This window comes from Triplophysa rosa, linkage group LG22 (genome assembly GCF_024868665.1).
Source record: "Triplophysa rosa linkage group LG22, Trosa_1v2, whole genome shotgun sequence".
Lineage (NCBI taxonomy): Eukaryota > Metazoa > Chordata > Actinopteri > Cypriniformes > Nemacheilidae > Triplophysa > Triplophysa rosa.
This window is the reverse complement of record NC_079911.1, coordinates 10,034,163-10,056,102: the sequence shown is the minus strand read 5'-3', so window position 1 is coordinate 10,056,102 and position 21,940 is coordinate 10,034,163. Positions and strand designations below refer to the sequence as shown.

The 21,940-nt window shown below is 38.2% G+C and overlaps 1 protein-coding gene across 1 annotated transcript in view; it reads right to left on the bottom strand.

Moving 5' to 3' along the window:
* Positions 1–21,830, bottom strand: part of efnb3a (ephrin-B3a) — a 34,829-nt gene extending 12,999 nt beyond the window's left edge. Inside the window, exons 1-2 of the mRNA XM_057321124.1 lie at positions 20,825–21,830; positions 8,994–9,289 (exon numbers count right to left, since the gene is read on the bottom strand). Of these exons, the coding sequence (XP_057177107.1) occupies positions 8,994–9,289; positions 20,825–20,973 (445 nt within the window). The 5' untranslated portion in view covers positions 20,974–21,830. The remainder of the gene's footprint in view (positions 1–8,993; positions 9,290–20,824) is intronic.
* Positions 21,831–21,940: the final 110 nt, after the last annotated feature.

Here is a 21,940-nt window from a genome sequence, read left to right as displayed (position 1 = left end):
AAAGCTTTCTTTCAAGGTTGATCTTTCTCTAGATCTGGTTGACGTGTGGAAATGATTTTGAACGTAACTCAAGCGATGAACGAAATCAGATTCTGGTGATCATTTATTTCAGTCTGGGGCACTCAGCTCAATTTTGGTGACTGAATTTAGCCCATGAGGAATAAAACATGCTGTTTGGTTTTAGGACTAAAGACAAACCCTGATTGACAGACAGCTGTACAGGGTGTTCTGTTTGATGTATTTGTTTTTTAAATTAGCTGAAATTACTATTGTAACGAGGAAGGCGGGACGAGAGCCGTCAGGGAACGGTGTGAGGCCGGTGACGTGAGTGATAATGAGTGTCAGCTGCGCGTTGCACCGGTCTCGCATCTCTCATGGAGGAGCTACGGAAGCATAAAAGGATGAGCGACAGGAGTGTATGATGAGAGAGTACCAGGCCTGGACATTGTGTTAAGTTTTATTTATGTTTGTGTGGCCGGCAGTTGACCGTGAGGTAGCTGTCGGCCCTTTACTTTCGTTATGTGGTTGGTTGGTTGGTTTATTTTATTAAAGTTTTGTTTAACGTTCGCCGGTTCCCGCCTCCTTCCTTCCTTACTTTGAACTGTATTACAGCTATTAAGGCATTATTATTTTTCTTGTTCTCCACTATTCTGATAGCTTCTCACTGCGAAACACCAGATCTAGTCTCCTCCCACTGCCTTCTGATTGGTCGACAGATTACTGCGGCAGTTTTGCCATAAGACACATACTTACGCGTGTTGTTGCTATACCACTTCCGCATTGAGTGTTAACTAAAGTAAGTTATTCTTTTGACGGAAAAACAAACATGCTGAAAATAAACTTTATTTAATAACGTATTTTATTAGTAAGGGTTGGGTTTGGGTTAGTGTTAACAAACGTTTAACTGTGATCATTACCTACAGGCGTACAATAAATTATGAATCTATCTTGACTATATTATCAATCAAATGTAGACTTAAATTGATAAGAGCAAACATTGGCAACCAGGGGTTGCAACTTATTCTCCAAATTGCAGCAAAGTATATAAAGTGAGAGGAGTTGGATCTGGATACAACCTCGCCCCCTGGATCTCCTGAACTACTAACTGTACCGGCACCATTCAAACTTTGAAGCTTTGTAGACAAATTCAGCTTTGTAGGTGCCATTTATTTTGTTTAACATTATAAATGTTAAAGTTTTTAAGAAATGTATAATTTATGAAGCTTGAAAATGTCACTGCCACAGGTTGTTGTGTTTTGTAAGTGTTTAAAAATGAAACCGGAAGTGCTTCTGGACCAGAGTTTACATCTTGCGAAGTGGTCTATAGTATTCTTGTGCTATTTTGCATCGTTCTGCAAAATTATTTTTCATTGTAAAATATTATCAAAAAAAAAAATGAAAATATGCAGTTTATGATATACAGTATTGTATATCATACAATATGCTGTTTGGCATAGAATGGCAATGTAGATATTTTAATGCAAAATTCTTTTATATTGTAAAATATTATTTAAAAAAAATTAAAAGTACGCCATTTTCATACGCAGTTACCCATAACATTTTAGAGTTCTCGCGGCAAGCTTCAGTTTTCTGTGCGCTGAATTGAGTTCTCTAGCAGTGTTTCCGTGCATTTTGACACGACCCATTCTTCACTCTATTTTAACAAGATGCCAAGTCTCCGCTGGTCAAAAATGGCCCACAGCATGTTGCTACACAGCCGACTTCACTGCAGGTATGGTGTTTTTAAGGTGTAGGCAGTGTGAGATCTGCACAACGGATCTCGTTTTGAATTCTGTACAAAAGCTCTACCTTGGTGCCATCTGACCACAAAATCCTTCCACACATCTCTACTGGGTCACCATTATGCTTTCTGGCAAACTCGAGATGTGGTAAACTCAGAACTTCACATGATTCTTTCTGAGTAATGGCTTCTTTTATACCACCACCCCATATAGGCTGGTGTAATGCAGAGCTCTTGATATGGTTGACCTTATACTCTATTCTCAGCTACTGGACTCTGTGGCGTCTTCAAAGTGATTGTCGACCTCTCATAAGTCCTGTTCTTGGGCGCACAGAGAGTTTTGAAGTACAACCTTTACTAGGCAGCATCTGGTTAGTGTGATGTTGCCTACACGGTTCACCTCTATACTCCAAGTCTTCTAAAGCATTACTCTAGCTTTGTTTGAAGAATCTAAAATGTATTGTAATGTTTTGTTATTCTCTAAAAATCACCCCAATCACTGAAGCTTTTAAATCAGAATTTTCATATCGTCACTGTCTTTCAAAAACATTCAGCTTTGTAGGTGCCATTTATTTTGTTTGTTATAAATGTTAAAGTTTTTAAGAAATGAATAATTTATGAAGCTTGAAAATGTCACTGCCACAGGTTGTTGTGTTTTGTAAGTGTTTACTCGTGCAAATCAAAATGTATTATATATGTAACATTAAAAAATTAAAATGAAACCGGAAGTGCTTCTGGACCAGAGTTTACATCTTGCGAAGTGGTCTATAGTATTCTTGTGCTATCTTGAGCTTTTTTTCTTGTGTCTTTCAAAAACATCGGATGTCCAAATTTGCTGTTTTTCAGGAACTGGAAAAAACACTGTACTTTTTAAATGATTGTCAAAGTTGACAAGCCCTTTTTAATACTTTTTATTGGTTAGATATTTGCAAAACCCAGTGACAAACATAAAGAATGACTAATTACAATGATTTATATTGCGAAAAGTCATATTTATGGAGATACACGGTTTCTGAAGGACAGCAGCGATATTTAAATGTCATGTGACACACGAGAACCAAAGCTGTTCAATGACATGTGATTATTGTCTTAAAGGCCCCCCTGTAGTCAATAATTGAATCCTTCAAAATTCATCTTTGACCACCAAAACTGCGTGACCTGATTCATTACAACATGTTTTTGATTTAGAAAACAAGAGGTTTTCAACTTTGGTAAACGACAATTTCAGGAGAAAATACTGAGCAATGGTGTTGACTGATGAATATACACATGGTTTGTCTTTAACGCCACATAAACATAAAAATTACATTAAAAATTAGATTTTCACCACAGGGAGACTGGAAAAGATGGTCTGTTCTTAACACAAAGCTTTCACGGTGCTTCTGAAGATTTGTACTCTTAGCCAAAAGTCACATTAAGTACTTTCCCAGTGTTTTTGTTCTTTTTGGAGCTTTACCTCAGACATGCTCACTATGAACTCTTGTTGTATACCGAAAAAGGATGTGTTAATATCCTACAAAATTTCTCATTTTGTGTTACATTGAAAAATAACGAACAGATTTTTAGGGTGAGGGTAAATTGTATTTCTGGCCGTACTATTCCTATAAGATTCAGCATTTTCATGAAGGCACTATTGAGGAGGACTCTCTCTCTTTCTCGTTTCCTCTGAGGTAATTATCTTAATGGGTTGACTAATAGCACCTCTCCGAAGTGTGTCAATGGTCTGGGAGGGATGGAGAGAACAAGAGTGGAAATAGAATCTGACAACACACACAGGGCCCTCAAAATCAGTCTTAACCCAACACAACAGAATTTACAACAAGAAACAGTTTGGGTTAAGGTCGAAACGATAATGCAAATGCTAATTAAAACTTTAACCTTGATTGCGGTGATTGAAAAATCTCTCTCTGTAATCTGTCGCTCTAGGGAGTTTTCACTGATGGAAAAAGTCAGAGAAATGTCAGTAACTCCCTTTGTTTAGACTTTAACCAAAACAGTCCCGAGTATGTCTGCCTTGTATTTGCGTTTGGTTGTGACGGCTCAGTGCTATTAAAAATGAAAATTCCTCATCATTTACCAAACGCAAATACAAGGCAGACATACTCGGGACTGTTTTGGTTAGAATGCTTTTAACCAAAGAAGAATGCTTTTAACCAAAAAACATTGACACAAAACCACTAAGACATTTCTCAAAATATCGTATTTTGTGTTTTACAGAAGAAAGAGTCACATACAGGTTTTAAAAAGCATGCATGAGTGTGAAAAAAAAACGATGGCAGAATTTGTATTTTTGGGTGAACTATCCCTTACTAGTACTGAGAAACCAGATAACCTCTTGTCCATCTGCCATACTTCACATACTTCACAATACTTCTACTTCCACTCCAGTCAGACTTTAAAAAAATGATAGCAATGAGCCTTGGCTAGACGGTAAAAATGTGAATGTCTGTGGCGTTGTGTTCCATAACATTTCCATAATAACTCCTCAGAGCTTTCCTCAACATAAACATACATTTTCTCCGTAAGAGGCTTCGATTGTCTTTCCCGCACAGCGTTTTCATCATCCATCCATCCTTCTAGTCCTTCATCTGCTCTCTCCCTGTCTCCAGTGAACAGCTGGTGAGAATTCCCACAATCCCTCACACGGTAATCTCCCTCCCTCTGCTCACATGTCCATCCATCAAAAAAGCCTTTCTCACCCCCGCTGCTGTGTGTTGCCGTGTGTGTGTGTGTGTGTGCGCTTGTTTATGTCTGATATCACTATGAGCATTATTGCTATTCGTGTGGAAAGTTTGCATTTAGATGAAATGTTCACGTGATGAAACACACTGTGTAGTCCGTTGGTTATAAATCACGATTAAATGTTTGTAAGACATCAAGAATATTAAAAATAATATCTGATTCTGTAAAACTGTTCCATGAGTTTAAAATGCTTCCTTCTGGTATACGTTATAGTATGCCTAAACTTAAAAGCAATCGGTATAGAAACTCTTTTATTCCTACTGCTGTAAGGCTTTTACATTTGTGAGATGTTAGAATGTTTTATTTTTCTGTTTTATTTGTTTGTGTTTTTTGTACATTTACAAACTCTATGCTGCATCAAAAATCGCCCTTTGGGATTATAATAAACTTTGAACCTTGAAACTTAAAGAAATTAAGACAACACCATAGCAGAACACATACAACACATACAGAACTGCACGTATCGTTACTATACTGCTACTTGAGATTTTAATTTAAGAAGCTGCTAGTAAATGATCATGACAACATCTAAATGTGTGCACATGATGCCACATGTGTGCATGTTTGTGGTTTTATATGTATACATGTGTATTTGTGTGTATGCAATGACTTCATGAGCAGATGTGGATGCCAAGAGGTTAATGAATCGCTGTGTTTAACCTTCCATATCCCATTAACCTGAGACCTACAGCGCGATCTATATCAGAGGAATACTGTATAAACACACACACACACACACACTGTTTGGATCAGGCCGACACATGCGGAAATCAGAATACAGCTGGAAACTCACGAGGACACATTCGGCGGGATAAACACAAACTCTAAGCCATGACACACACGCGGTAGGGACACACACATACGCGTTTACACACCAAGCGTAGTGTGGCGAGGGACTCTGATTGCTGACCTAGTTTGGGAGGGACCTGTCACTACTCATAGCAATCACAGCGCAAACTCAATGGCTCAGCATGTCAACCGCACGCACAAACACACGCACATACTTGCAAACATACACATGCATTTGTGCGCTGAACTTTAGAGCTAAGAGAGCAGCATGGGGTCCGTGTAAAATTCAATTATACCTGTTTTAATTTGGAGTTGGCTAGGAACTGTGCAGCGAGGTATGTTAAATGATACCACTGTGCTAAAAATATGTAGATTTAATGGCATGTGATAGTGTGTGCAGAAGAGCTAAAAAATCTCTCTGCCGTTTCTGTACTCGACTATGAGCCACCAAATTGAAAATAAAAGTGTGCTGGAGGAAGAAGGCTTAGATTTAATATCAAAAGATGGCAAATTTCTTCTGGTTTACCTAAACTGACATTTAAAAAGAGAAGTATGGTCACACTTTGCACTTACAGTAAGGTTTCAGTTGTTAACATCATTCAACCACAACGTGAACATGACAAAATGAACATGAACTAACAGACATGGAGGAACAATGAACAGTTCTACAGCATTTAATAATCTTATATTTATATAATTAATAACACTTTTTTAAAATCCAAAGATTTATATGGGATAATGTATTTACATTATTACACTTATTACACGGCCACTTACCTCATGGGTAAATTATTGGACAGGAAATATTGATTTGATAGGCTCATTTGTAACAAATGCAGACCTTTCGAGAGGAAAACACGTTTTTTAATGGTTTTAAGAAAAGAGACAAAGTTCAAACAAGACAAACATGCAATTCGGTTTAATTATTTGTAAACACAATCTTAAAATAATTAGGCATGTTTATATTTAATCTATGTGTAATATTAAACTGCACCAGTCAAGATGACTTGCAGTACCCGAATGACCTGTGCTATTAGTTTTGAGCAGTGGTTAATGGGGAATAACATACCTTGGAATTTTGCGACTAGCCAATCAGAATCAAGTATGCCAGAGTGTTGTGTAATAAAAACATAAATTCATGCACAATGAACTTACATGAACAAACAGTCCATGTTAACAAGTAATAAGAAGTAGTGTTACTGCAAGACAAATAAAGATATATCTTATTTATATTTTCATCAAAATCTGAAATTTAACTACATCTAAATACATAAAATCGAAATGAACAAAGGGGGTTATAAGGGTAAATCTTTGAACTAAAATGCATCAAATATTTTGTTTTATAACAAATTAGCATGCAGTTTCTTAGAATGTGATATGTCTCCACTCAAGACAGCATGTACTCCACAATTTGTGCTAACCATGATGATTTACGTATGTTGTCCCAGCATGCTTTGAAAAATGATCCAAAGAACATCTTGTGTGGTTTAAATAAAGCGAGGAAATCTGACCTTTTGCACAAACACAGTCAATGTCACAGATTGATTTTATTATTTATTTATTTATTACTAATTTGAAATGCTGCACAATCCCAATAGTTCTTATTCAAAAATCCCAACATTTCTTTGGTTTAATTTTTTAAAAATCCTACAAAAAAAAATCAAGTTTAAACCAGCCTTTGAATCCCAGAATTTTAAAGTGGTTTCAGGCTTTTGGATGCGGCTGTACATTTGTGCTTACACGCAAACACACGCACACATACCATGCACACACACACGCACACGCACACACACACACACACACACNACACACACACACACACACACACACACACACACACACACACACACACACACACACACACACACACACACACACACACACACACACACACACACACACACACACATAGGTATGGTGGGAATCGAGTTCATCTCTAATATTTCAGCTTAACCTTGATAAATAAACCAACAAGACCTCTTCAATAATTAACAAACCCTCACCACAAGTCTAATCCAGCGTGACAAACACACACAAGCATGCACAAGTAACTGCTGCAAAAATAACCGCTGAATAACTGTAGCCTGAGCAAACAAAGCCATACACATACGCTCTCTGTAATACACCCTTAATCTTACACTTAACATTTAGAAATGCTTTTCTAGCAATCTCAATGAGGCGAGCTTCCACACACACACTATTGCTGTGAATTATTGACAGTGTGCGTGTGTGTTTGACAGAACGTGATGGCAGAGAGGAGGTTTTGGAGGGGGATTCTGAAACGGCTGTTTTTTTTTAATGCTTTTTAGGGTAAAGTGCTCCACAGGGAACTCGGTTAGCGCCCGGTGATCAAAGTTTTGACAAAAGAGCTCCGAGCGTTTGATACACTCTGATACACACTCAGCATGTAGAAGATCTCGGCTTCAAACAGTCAAGATCACAAGGGAAACAAGCACCAGCTAAAAGCGTCGGCCTCATCCCCTCGCACCCTCCACCTTGAAAACCTACAAAAATATTTAATATTTATTTAATTTAATTTATTGTATGTTAAAACATGTGAACAGTTTACATTCGTATACACACAGACGGTAAATATAGGAGGAAGTTCACACATGACGCGCGCCTCGGGTCACGTTGCGTGCGTGTTCGCTGTAGGTTGGGCTGTGGCGTCTAGCTCATCTTAAATGCCCTTGAGTCTTACGGGCCCATTACAGCCAATTAAGATCTACATAATCATTAGTGTGCGCAAAACCGCACAGCATCCGCCGCTCTGTCTTTCTAGTTCTCATTATGGGCATATTGTACAAATTAACAACTGCCAACACAGGTTAATTAAAAGTGATTTCCCTAGGGAGAAAACAGCAATGCACACATTGTCTTTTGTTTTATCGACGGATTCATCTTTTGTTAGAATTACTGTGAGGTAAATGTGACAGGACAGAGGCACTGCGGGCGACGTTTATTACCACACTTGGGTAATTAGTAAATATCCCTAAAACGTTTGTCCAATCCAATTATTTTAATTATTTAATTATTATTACTTATTTTATAGGCCGTGACTATGAATTAAGTGATGAATAATGTACAGTCATTTGGTCGTTGATGCAAAATAAACCTTGACAGGGTGATCAGGACCCCATCCCAAAGAATTAATCACCCTAACAGGTTTTATTTTGGCTGACTATATATTATCCCGCTTACAGAGCTTCTTACAAAAAATAAATAAGTGGACATGAAATATTGATTTGCGTTGAAATGTTTATTATGTGAGAAGAAAGAGACCATGGAGTGCAATGAGAGACATTAAACTTGCGCAGTGCATGAAATTGGTCGCCGGGACAGGGACAGAGCTAAATAATGCGGTTTGGCGGTCATTATACAAAAACATTCACGATTGACCAAAATCAAGTTTTCCAGAGAGATGTGTCCTAACTAACACAGCTAAGATAAGTATTTATCTTTTTGATGTACATTAGATGGACAAAAGTTTTGGGACACCCCTAACCCATCAATGACGTCTTGTACACATGTGTACAGTCATTTCGGCCCTTCCAAAACGGTTACAACAAAGATAAAAACAATATTCTTTAATATGGTATTATATAGTATAACATTAATAATTGTTTCGACTATAACTACTTGAATAGATAAATATATTTATTAGAAGGGGGCACTTTTGTCCATAAAGTGGTATGTGCTGTTGTCCCACACGTTCACTCACCTATGATGTAGTAGTCTCGTAAATTCTTGAATTCGTGACCCCACAGGTTGGGCGAATACTCTTGGAACTTGATGGTAAATCTCATGTCGCTGTTGGGTTTGTCGCAGGTGAGCAACAGGTTGGGGGCTCCCATCACCTCGCACCTGTCGGCCTGCTCTCGAGAGGACACCAGGTACAGTTTATAATACTCATACTCTGGGGGAGAGTTCGGACCCGGGGGACTTGTCGCCGGACATACCAGGTCCAACCGGTTCCCTATCTGAGGATAGAGTATATAACCCCTCTCATCTCCGAACCTGCAGAATCAGAGCGAGAAAAAGATGAAGAGTGAGAAAAAACGAGTAATGATCGTCTCCATGGAAACTGAGATTGACAGTCTGATATTTGCTTGCGTGTACGTGCGTGTGAAACCGCCAGCGCTGTTTGATGCTGAAACTGCCCTTTCATTCATACCTTTTTTTTTTTTTACAAAAAATGCAAACAGACATGCCCTTTGGTTCTGAAGAGGGCATGTGTGTGGCTGTGTGTGCCAATGCGCTGAAAATGAGGACTGACGCGAAAGGCGCGTGCGACAAGTATCAATCGCATTACAACCTTCATTTTGACAACAGAAGTTTGAATCCAACATAAACACAATTATTCCATGTTTTATAGCACGTCGTCGGTCAGACAGAGGCCAAAAGCTGCAGCACTTAAAACTGTCTCCAGGCTCCTGTACCTCCAGCATCGTCAAGGATAAAAAAACTTGTGGCATTTACCAGACTGACATTTTAACACTATTCAGAGGCAGCCTTGTTCTGAAGTTGAAAATTTACCTCATAAATAAGCTTGCTGCAGATAAAGGCATTTCGTCGAGCTCTCTCTCGCTCTCTCTCCCCCCGCTATAAGTGTCTAATGCTTAGAGAACAGCGTGACATTTCCATCAGGCTGAGACATGCAGCAAAAGTCCAATTAACCACACCGTAGTTTGTAAGACATCATTACAAAGATGGACGGACAGATGGATGGATGTTCCTTGTCAGCTAGACAGTAACCTTACGGAAAGAAAATATATTTCCTAATATATGAATTAAAAATATATTAAATGACATAATGGTATATAATAAAATATAGAGAATAATATATTGTGTAAATATATTACAATATATTGTATAATCCATAAGGAATTGCTGCTTTTTATATATTGAAAAATATATGCCAATATATTTACTTATGTCACAATATATGTAATTTTATAATCAGTAATATACTTTATTTTGATGTACATGTGATATGGTACTGGAAGTGTAAAAATATATTGACCATAATATATTTACTCATGCCATATATACACACACATATATGGAAATATATATTTTAGGGCTGTCAACGTTAACGCGTTAACGCATGCGATTAATTTTTTCAAATTAACTCGTTAAACATATTTAACGCAATTAACGCAGCATCCGTTTGTTTTGACATTCTTTGTCTAGCGTTACAAATCACGCTCTTATTCGTGTACAGCAGGGCTAGTCAACTGGCGGCACGTCAATCATCTTTACCTGGCCCGCCTTAACATTTCGAATAAGTGGAGAGACTTTAAGAACGGTGTGCTTTAAATGCACATCCTCCTGAGACGCCACATCTTTAAAAGCCCAAAACGCTGCTACATAATTCCCGCGGCTCATAATGATTTACGTCTTATAAAGCGATTTGATCGGTCAGTCCAAGAAACTTAATGTTATTTACAACGTTATAATCAGCAATGCATTGCACAGCCACAGGCAATCGGTTTGCTCACGCGATAGGTCGCGTTCTAAAACGCGTTTTGTGCCCTTGAAAGTTGGCTAACTGTAGGAACGGTACGTGAACGGTTGTCTCAGATAAGGGGAAAACGGTGTTGTTTTTATTACTGCATTCATTATGAATAATGGCTATATTTACGAAAAACAGCTGTTCATCTCCCCCCAGAACTCGCACTATACAAAGGCTCTGCCCTATAAGTGCATGGGGCACATGGATGCGATTGGCATTCACCCGAAGATGTGATAATAGCGTTCAGTTTCTTGCACAGATCAATTGACTGATTTATAAGACGCTTATTTAACGTCACAAGGGGCAGGGATTACTTTTGTGTTGAATGTATTTGCGTTTTTTACTTTTATTGATTTAACTTTAATTAATTCAACCAAATATCTTCTTGAAAAAACAATGCCACCCACATCTTGGATGTACTGGAGAACTGTGGGTGAGTAAATTAGTAGCAATTTTTGGGTAAAGTAATGCATTAAGGAATATAAAATATAGTTAAAAAGACAATTTCCTTTTTAATTTAATATCACGAAAAGGCACAAATACTGGATTCAATGTTTGTGTGCATGTTTTAATATGGCCTATAAGTAACAGCAACAAAAACAGTATAAAAGGAACAAAACGAAATAAATAACAGAAATACAAAATAACAGAAGAAATGAGGATATGGTAAAAAAAACTGTCCCGCATCCTATTTATACTTTTGGAGTCTGGCCCTCAAAGAAAAGTAGTTGAAGACCCCTGGTGTACAGGCTTTTAAACCACGTAAGCGCGATTTTAAACAGTTGCTTTGACGCGTTCAATGAAGATAGACAGCTTCTAAACTGTGGGACCCGGCAAAACGCAACGCGAGGTCCAGTCTGGTGTAAACAGTCATGGGCTGGGTCAAGATTATGGCAGAGAGCCCGTTTTGTCGAGCATTTTCTTAAGCAAGACTTCAAAGTGTAAAATAAAATCTTAAATGAATGCAAAGAGTTGTGAAAATGGGAATGCGGTGACGGTCAGATCTGCGTACTGAGACAGCTCTTAAAGGGGCCACGTTCTTAAACGTGCTGCTGTGACTCCTGTCACTAATGTTAATCAAAGAACAAAATAAAAGAAGAAATCAATGTGATTTTGTAGATTTAATGAGAATTCTTCTGCATTTAATTTATAATATAGCATTAAAGACTGTAAAGTGTTTGAGAACTTCCTTCAATTTCTGTATATTTCATGATAGCTCTCAATTATATTGTTGAATGGCTATAATTAATGTTAAAATAATCAATTTAATAGAGACATCAGTTAAAGTACTAATATCAAAATGTTTTCTTTCATTCGTAAAATGACGCTGTTAAAGAAATATGTTGTTTCTACATCAATTTGAAGATTAAATGTGAAATGATTAAAATGTAAAAGTATATTTTAAAATATTATTATTATGTGTGATTAATCCGATTAATTTTTTTAATCGATTGACAGCACTAATATATTTCTTATGTTTAACAACCATTTACAATATACCCGTTTCATATTTTAAAACATAGCTAGTTTACAATAGCATAAGCACACCTGCTTCACTTTTCAACACCATGGTAACACCACAAATTTACACATACTAGAAACCCTTCTAAATTTCAAAGCAATACAACATTAAACACTAACAGATCTCCCCCTATATTAATATTCAGCAAAAAGACATGAAATAACACCTACATTTAAACATTTTTACTCTCCTTTAGCAGTCAGAAGCAAAGCATGCTGGGAACTAGAAATCTGCTTTAACTCATTCTGTGAAAGTGTCCATACATGTGTATAATATACAATCACATTTATATGGGAACATTTATGTGCAATATATACTCAATAAAAGATCAAATTTGATGAATATTAGATTTATTTTTGTCTTCGTTTCTAAATATATTTATATGTTCAATATACATCCACATATTGTCAATGCATATATTGCTGTATAATGTAAAATATTAGCACCAGCTTCCAATATATGGAAATGTATTATATAATATATCACATTATATTGTGCAGTATATTCCCATATATTTTTGTTCCGTAAGGGTATACAGCGAGTTAAGGACAGAAAAAAAACATGTGACAGAGAAAGCATCTGAGAACAACACACAGTCATGAACACACTGTGTTCAGGCCTCAATCACACGCATCAAACCACACACATACACACAAATGTGTGACTCGAGAAGCACACAGACATACACACACACGTGACGCGAGAAGCAATAAAAGTCAATGGTATCTCGGCCTATTCATTATTCGCAACATAAGAGATCATATTATGCAAAATACGAACAATATAGGACTTACGTTATGGTCTTCATCCAACCAAACCATTTACCCGAGGTAACACCCCCACACACAGCTCAGCAAATGCTCTCTGACCCTATAAGATTAACATGGTTCATCAGTCTGTGTGTATGTTTGGTTATTTATAGAGACTTGTGTAATCCTTTTGTCTGCATGATATATTCACCTAATTATGTGTGATCTAACAAACAGACGTACAAAATGAAATGGGCCATGAACAGGGTACTATCTAGACATGGGGCTTGTAGTGTGTTTGTTGGTTTAGCACCCAACTTAAAATTCACAAACCAATTATGTAAGTGAGGTAACGGTGCTAACACAGACTAAAATCTATGCTAAACGCAATTTGCATGCCACAATTCCTCATCTTGCAGACTGGTTCTGAGTTTTAAGTAGTTGGAGAATACAGCAGACTACTGCAATCACGCATTCAATACGCGCAATATATTATGTGTAACTTACACACAAAGGTGGCATATTTAAAAGTGTTAGTGTTAAAAACAGAATCAGAAAGTTCTTCTGGACTGGCGTTGGACCAACAATGTTTACATCTTCCGAAGAGGTCTATAGATGGTTTTTAGCTAAATTTAGGTAACACTGAAATACTGTGAGCAAAAGTGCAGCAACCACTTTGTGAATTTGCTCTACAATGTTTGCAAAGGTCAGAGGGGGTTGACTGGATTACAGGTTCTGATTTTAAAGCAGAGGTAACATGCTATTTCATGCATTCTGACTTCTTTACACTGTTAAATGGCTTCTCAAGCTTAACATGGTCAACTTGTCAAATACAAAGTTGGAAGTATGACGTATTATTTCTGTGCTCGAATTACTCCGCCAGGGTTCATACAGGTTTCTGAAAGTTTTTTTCGAACAAGGATTCCCATTTCGTAACAAGGGTTCTTAGTCCCTTATTGGACAATTCTCCCGGAAAAGCACGCCCACGCATCATTCAGCGAGCGAAAGAGCACGCCCACGCTTCAACCAGCCAGCGTGAGAAAGAACACCAATGCATCAATTGCCAAACTAAATCAAACTAAATACTCTTCGAAGATACAAAGTGTGCAATACTACTGTATAGGTCCTCAAGATTAATATTAGATTGGCAGAAACTGCCTGTGTTACCTCATCTTTAAGGTTGTTGAAGTTGACTTATTTGTGCTGGCGTGACGCTTTTCACTACATTTGAATTGCAGGGCTTCTTTGCTCTCGCGCTGCAGAGATGGAGTGACTTTGTGGCGCCCTTGAATATCTAAGGCCGTTGGAAGCTTTGAATCCTGACTCTGTTTTTTCCTTTAACTCATCAACAAACCTCCTCTGCACTCAGAACAACACAACATTTTCCCATGAGCCCACGCTGGGCTTCCCAAAACCCTGTCTCCAGCCAGATAATGTGACAGGCTGAAGAGGAATTACAATGGCACTGTAGTAGAATAACAAACATCGCAATCCCAAATCATGCATACCATCTTACACCGTGCGCATTATGTTGTTTGACATAAGAGGGTGAAAGTAGTCCAGCTTCGCTTAACATTACCATAAAAATCACATTTTGACCCACCCATGCACACTGTATTCAAAAACAAATATCTTGTGGAGCACAAATGTCTAGCTGAAAAAACAAACTACATATCATGAAAAACAGGATTTTCCTTGACGTTTTACAACTGAAAATGTAAGAGATGAACTAGTAAACATACCTTAATGCAAAGCTTCCCTACCCAGGCCACATCTGATCAATCTGACATCCACAAAATATTGATGTGACAACCATGAGCACAGTAACATGCGACCACCCATGTTTATATATAAACATCTGTTCAATATTCAGAAAAGAGGCGGGACTTTGTTTCTCATTTTACATGTAAAGAGGTCAGTCAATCATAATAATGGGTTTTTACATATTTAGGTCTATGAGCAACACATTCTGCACTGACACTGAGTTCATACACTTAAATTCCTCAGTTAAAAATATTTCCAGTTACTTTGTTAAAGGGCTGTGAAAATGGAAAATTGCTGTTCTTTGTACAAGAAACCCCGAGACTAACATTATTAAGCGGATTCGTGCTACTAATATGTAGAACGCGACCCTTCTCAACAGAGGATGACGCTACATTTCAACTTCATCTTCCTTTACGCACAAACTGCTCTGCAGATCCCGACTGTTGTCCTTCAGTCCCAACAGAAGACACTTCAATCAGAGAGCTGTCAGACCCCTGCTGGTGAAGAACTAAGCACACTCTCTATTACCAAGACCACCGCAGAACAAGGACAAAAATCAAATCTCAGCAAAATGAAATTTACTAATAAAAGCAAATGCAATATAGCCTACTGCATCTGTTTCTGACTACAGTACGCTGATTTTTCAAAGGCTTTTGAACACGTCAACATTTTTCTGTGATGTGATCACCAATTGACAAGCTGGATACGTTTCTATTCGCTCTACAAGAAAAAGCAGCTTTGCTCATACCACGAACAGACAAAGATTGTCAGTTCCTTCAACAAGCAAACGTGCAGATATTGCGGATGCTTTGAAATAGTTATCAGGCCTGACAAAACTCATTTCATTTCAGGTCGATGGAGTGTTTTTATAAACAGCATCACGAGAGAAAGTTGCAGGCATATTTATTCATAGAAAAAGTGATATTTGGTTTAAATTTAAGTCGAGGTAAACAGACAATCAAAGTGAGAAATGCTTACATATGTATTGAGAACACTTTCTCCGTGAGCTCCACGAACTCTGATTTTAATAAAGCGCGGTCTGAAACTGATCTTTTTATGTATGAATACTGTGAAATGCCGATGTGTATCTACATACATTTAAGCAGAAATTCAAGACAGGCAGAAACAGTATTCATACGTGGGAAAAGTAACTCTGTAACCTAGACATAAACCCTCGCAAATTGTGATTAAGCACTTCGATGTAAATGTCACGGGACAGGATCAGAATTAACAAGTGGAATCATGGGCATAAAAGTTTCCTCATGGCATTCAGCAACAAAAGGCTGAGGAAACTGGAACTTCAACTTTAGCCCCCGATTACAATTCACCTCATTGCAGCATGTGGAAAATCACCTCTATTTATATTTATATACTTTTGAAATTGCACTTAAGTGTGGATATTTAGGAGCTGTATTTTGCCAAAAACCAGGAAAAACATGTTTCAATGATTCATTAAAAGGCAAATAACGTCTGAAAAGCAAAATGTTTTCTTGCAGCTGTATAGAGCTAGGGTTCATCTGTAGTAATTTCATAATAAATGTTATTTAAAAACAGAAGTCTACGTAATGTCCTTATTTATACACAAATGTGTGAGTGTGTGAGAGTTGCGTGATGTGCTGAGTGCACCCAGATTACTTCAAGGGTTTTGAGATTGTTGTTTCATGTTCTTATCATTTCTATTTAATTAGCTAAGGGCTGGAGATAACTTACACATTCCTTAACTCTGACGGACTGAAACACCCTTACCACGCACCCTAGAATGGCCACATGAGCAATCACATGCAAAACATGTCAACCGGGTGATGTTCTGTTCTCAGCGCGCATGGAAGTGTTTGAGATATTAGTGAAGAAAACGCTGGTAAGAAGATCTTCAGCCCAACAGAAAAAGATTCATCAAACTCCAAACACTCTGATGATTAAAAATGAACGTCACTAAAAATAACCTTCCCTTTGTTTAGGAGTGGGGGGGGAGAGAAGATAACTCCCTACTCACTTTTCAGGCGTTCTCCTGCTTCCCCTCAACTCTCAGTTTTCATGCTCGCACCGAGTCACGAGGGAACAGACAGGTTCTCGTTTCTTTTTAAGTTTGTGGATGAAACATTAAGCATGTGCGTATTTTTGCAGGAACAGAACGGTGGATGCGTTGCGTACGTGCATTTGTGGGTGCAAATCTGAGTTTGTGAGTTGCGACTTTATATTGCGACTTGATGGATACAAACAACCACAATGTCTGTAGTCTTTAAAAACAATGTCCTCATCTTCTTCTGTTTATTTTTCGGTATTGTGTTATTTGACAATGCTATTGTTCATAATTCATAATATATTACAGGGCTCATAAATTACCAACATTCTTCCTTCAGGAACAATTACTGCTTATCTGACCTTCATAAGGATGCACAAAACAAAGAGAGAAAGAGAGAGAGAGAGTGAACAAATGTATGACAGCAGAAAACGAATGACAACCAATTTATATAAAAATGCCTCAGTGCCCCCCCCAAAAAAACAAAAACAACATTCAGTATTATCATTGGGTTTTACAAGAGGTGCTGATGTTTACAGATGCATCTGTAATCTTTGTCTCTGTAGTCCACTGTAATACCATTCCCACCCCCTTCAGTTCACAACCATCATCGGAGTAATCTTAAAACTGTAATTACGCTTTCCACGCACAACGCGGTATCATGCCAGGGCTTTGAAGACCTGCCAGAGACGCACCTTTGAAAGTGAAAATTAAATATGAGTGAAACAAGAGAAAGAGGTTTTCATCAAGAGGACGGCTGGTCCAGTTACATTACACTGAAATTGAAGACTCGAGGTTTGAAAAGTCAAACTGTGAAGTTTTGAAGTGTTGCTGGTGTAACTCAAATCTGGTTTCATGAGAACAAGAAAAGAAAATTAACAAATAACCTCTCTAATAAAACAAAAATGCCTGCTAGAAACAAATGAGATGAGATTGAAAGCAGATGGAGAACGTGGCGTAAACCTCTTGCTTCTCAAATGAGAAATCCCAACATGTGTCTTCTGCGGTTTCAGAGATGTCAGAAACTGCTCAGATTTGCCAACACGTGCCAAAAGTCAATTATAATCAAATCCAAATTATCTGGACTTATTCTACAAGTCCATACTTCTTCTGAATGTCAACTATTTTTGGAGACATGTCTAAGACAAAGTTAAAGCGATAGTTCACCCGAAATGAAAAGTCTTTCATCATTTACTCACCCTCAAGTTGTTTCAAACCTGTATAAATTTCTTTGTTCTGCTGCATATATTGCAGCAAGATATTTGGAAGAATATTAGTAACCAAACAGATCTCATCTCCCATTGACTCTCATGGTATTTCTTTCCCCTACTATGACAGTAAATGGGGGATGAGATCGGTTTGATTACTTACATTCTTCCAAATATCTTCCTTTGTGTTCAGCAGAACAAAGACATTTATACAGATTTAAAACAACCAGAGGGTGAGCAAATGGTGACAGAATTTTTATTTTTGGGTAAACTGTCCCTTTAATGCTTTGAGATTCTCAAACATCAAATCTGTAATGTATAAGAAGAACCCCTAAGCAATGAAAGGTTCCCCCGGGAATGACGGCGAGACACAAAAGAATGAGGTAATAACTTGAGCTGAGAAAAAAACAGACGATGAATAAGTGAAGAGAATGTGACCAAAAGGGAGGAAGACATTTACCCTAGAAAAAAATGTAAGTGAGAAAGTGTGTACAGAGGTATAGTAATCCCTTCACAGATGGCGGTGTTGCCTGACTGATGATGGAGCGGTCCATACGATGAACTAATGGAGGGGTGTTGTGTGAAGGATTATCCTCCCACTCTCCTACCCCCAGAAACTGAGGTCAAGTGGTACAATTCCATTTTCAGTCCATTTATTGCCACAATCAAAATCTCTCTTTAACAATGCAACATTTTCTATGAGGTCTTATCTCTACAAAAAACACACCCGTGCACCCAAATGGCTAAGAGATGTGGGTGGGACCTGCCCCGTGGCACCCATTACGAACCCTAAATCCATTCTTTTTGCATACAATGTTTGATCGCGCTCTACTTTGCATCCTTAGAGAGGGTCTATACAAGATCTTTCACCAAAAACAACCGACCAACAGATCACAAAAACGCCAGGCAAACTTACCGCTGGGACTATAGTGAACAAAATCAAATACTCTCCACTTCCACAAGATCTGATGTAAGCTCTTAGCTCTCAACAGACTCTGCTCGTCAGTTTTCCAAAGCATTTTTCCTACCCTAAAATGTTTTAATTTGAAACGCTTTGAAATCCAGTTAAGCAAGCTTTTATCTATCGCCAATTAGCAGCTGAATCATTAAATATTGAGGGAGCCATGAAGGATTAAATTATTAATGTTAATTTGGGGCATAGAGTTGTACAACAACTTCCCCTGAAGCGATGCACAGAGACAATCTGTGCTCAACAGCGATTACGCTCATTTAGGGGCCGAAATCCACTCCTCTCCTCCCACACATCGCTCTGTCCCATAACCTGTCTGACCTGTTTTATCGCAGCCTCGTTTTTCCTCTCTATGGAGACAATAATGATTGTTTTAAAACGGCTAGAAATACACAACAAAACCTTTGAGAGTTTGTTCTCAGATTTAATTTACGGAAACATATTTTATATCATTAATTAATATATTTGCAAGCGTTTCTGCATGTCAACATTATACATTAATATGCTGTTGTACTTGGTGTTGAAAATGTTATGTTTTGTGTTAAGGGCATATCTGCCAATGTGTGTATGTGTGTGTGAGGGAGAAATAACACAGGAAAGTGAAAAAAGAGAAAGAAATGACCTGGGAGGGATGTGGCTGGTGGTGTGCGAATAAACACATTGACCTTTTCAGATACCAGAAGAACATTTATTGCATATGGATGAGTGATTCTCTCTATATATCACTTTATCTGCCCAAATACCCCCTTTTCTTGACTTCATGAGGTGAAACTCAATGCTCAGTTTTTTTTCTCCTGTTATTCAGCAATCTATCATCACCTTTTCTGACACCAGCCTGTTTGTTTTCTCTCAATGTATTTTTACTTCTGTATGTGACTCAGTGCATCAAAATACACAAATATCTTTAAATCTCTTCATAATGTGTAACTCAAAGTGAAGCTCAATGAATCAATTCTTTCATGTGCAGTTAAAAACCGCCTAGTTGTTTTTTCTTTCATTACACAATGCATTCATCTAACTCCTGGGGTTGAGGGAATTCTTGATCTGTATCTCACACATGGTCTAGTCTACACATTGCTTCTCTTCTCTTGCCCAGAGAGCATCAACAGCAAAGAGAATATTTAGAGGGCATTTGCGTGGGTCCTGCAGATTGTGTCACTGTGGGAGAAGCACGAATGCCTTATCTAGGGAGGGCATACACGCGACCTGTAATCGGGAATCAGCCAGCCGGAAAATGCCCCCGTCTCTCTGAGCTGAGAGTGCCACAGCGTCTGTCCAATCCTTAAACTAGACTGCGTCCCAGGAGTCTGGTCAAAATCACCCTTGAAGTGGGTTCATTTATGTTTGGTTTATATGTGACAAAGTTTATGCAGTTTAAAGTTCACTTGATTCTTCAGTTTAATCTGGCAAAACTGACAAAAATGTAATGAATGTTTGTAAAGGTACATTCCGTTCAGCACCATAAAAAGTGTACTTAAGTGATCCTAAATACCAAACATGAATAATCCAATTTAGTAATAATAGAAAATCTTCATATACTACGATTGAGATAATCACTATTATGACTATTCAGTAAACTACATACAATTAAATAAAGATACTTAATTTGTCTACAAAAGCCTACTCTTAATATGCACTAACCTGAAACAAAATGTGTAATTAAGAGCGTATACTGGAGTGGAGGCTTTTGAGTCTGATACTGAAATGATAAATAAAACAACTTCTACGCCAACTTTAGTGGTCTCCTATTCACGTGCACAAGTTTTCATTATTTTGAATTAGGACCACTCCATCACTAACCTACCTTCTGTTAAAGGAATTCCAGTAGACTGGCTCCATGTTGGTGGCATCCACTGCTAAACTCTCCAGCAGGAAGATTAAAAGAAATCCCAAACCACTGACCCAGTCTGAGAACGCCATAGCCAACCAGGCAGCCCTTGTCTGGACTCCCATGATACTCCTATGAGACAAATGAATGGGACCTGCAGAGACAATAGAGTGGTGGAGGGACAACAGGGTTGAACTTGACTAGATTCCTCTAAGCGTTAGGAGATGGCATGACCGCAACATCCGCGCAAATCAGAGCAGAGATCTCCAAATGTTTGTTTAACAAAACAGATTAAAATGCAACCCTCTTTGTTCCATGTGGGGAGGTATCTCAACTGAATGGCACGAGCAACTGTCAGATTGAGATGTGAAGGCTAAACCATACGGTCAAACTATGAATATGATTTGGGATGAATTTCAAACAATATTATGATTGCATATGGAGTAAAGAAAGTTGACTGTTTTTAAGTGCACGCAGTCTGGTGCGCCTGGTCCACTGCGGGTGAGTTTTTAAAAATGCTCCTTCATAAACCGCAGCATTAGCATCTCTGTAAAACTCGAGGTTTTATTTTTACTCCCGTGGAGAGAATGAACATCAAGCCCGTTTAAAATGATTTAGTCTCTTGGACAAAGTGCACAAGTTGCCCCGTACTTTCCCGCTGGTGCACACTTCGAGGTCCAAAATTGCCTTCGATGTCCAAAATTAAACTTATCGGATTTCCGTGCAAACCGACACGCTGTGGTCTGATGTCCAGTCCTGAAACAACGAAGAGGATGTCCAGCAACTCTTTCTACTTATCCAATGAATCACAGTCCGACAAAGAAGGAAGGGGCACAAAAAACGATTTGGGGCACAACATATAGATAAACGGAAATATGTGACAAAAGACGAGCGTAAAGAACGACGAGAAACGACCGTTGGGGATAAAAAACGAGATATTCCTTAATTCCATGGAAACCGCGCGTGCCTGTCGCTCTCTCCGACTCTCTGCAGAGTCTCGCGCTTTGACGAGCGCGCGTGTTGGTGACTGACGGGGGAGGAGTGTTCACGCGTGTATGACTTGAGGAGAGGTTATTTACGAGGTAAACTGTT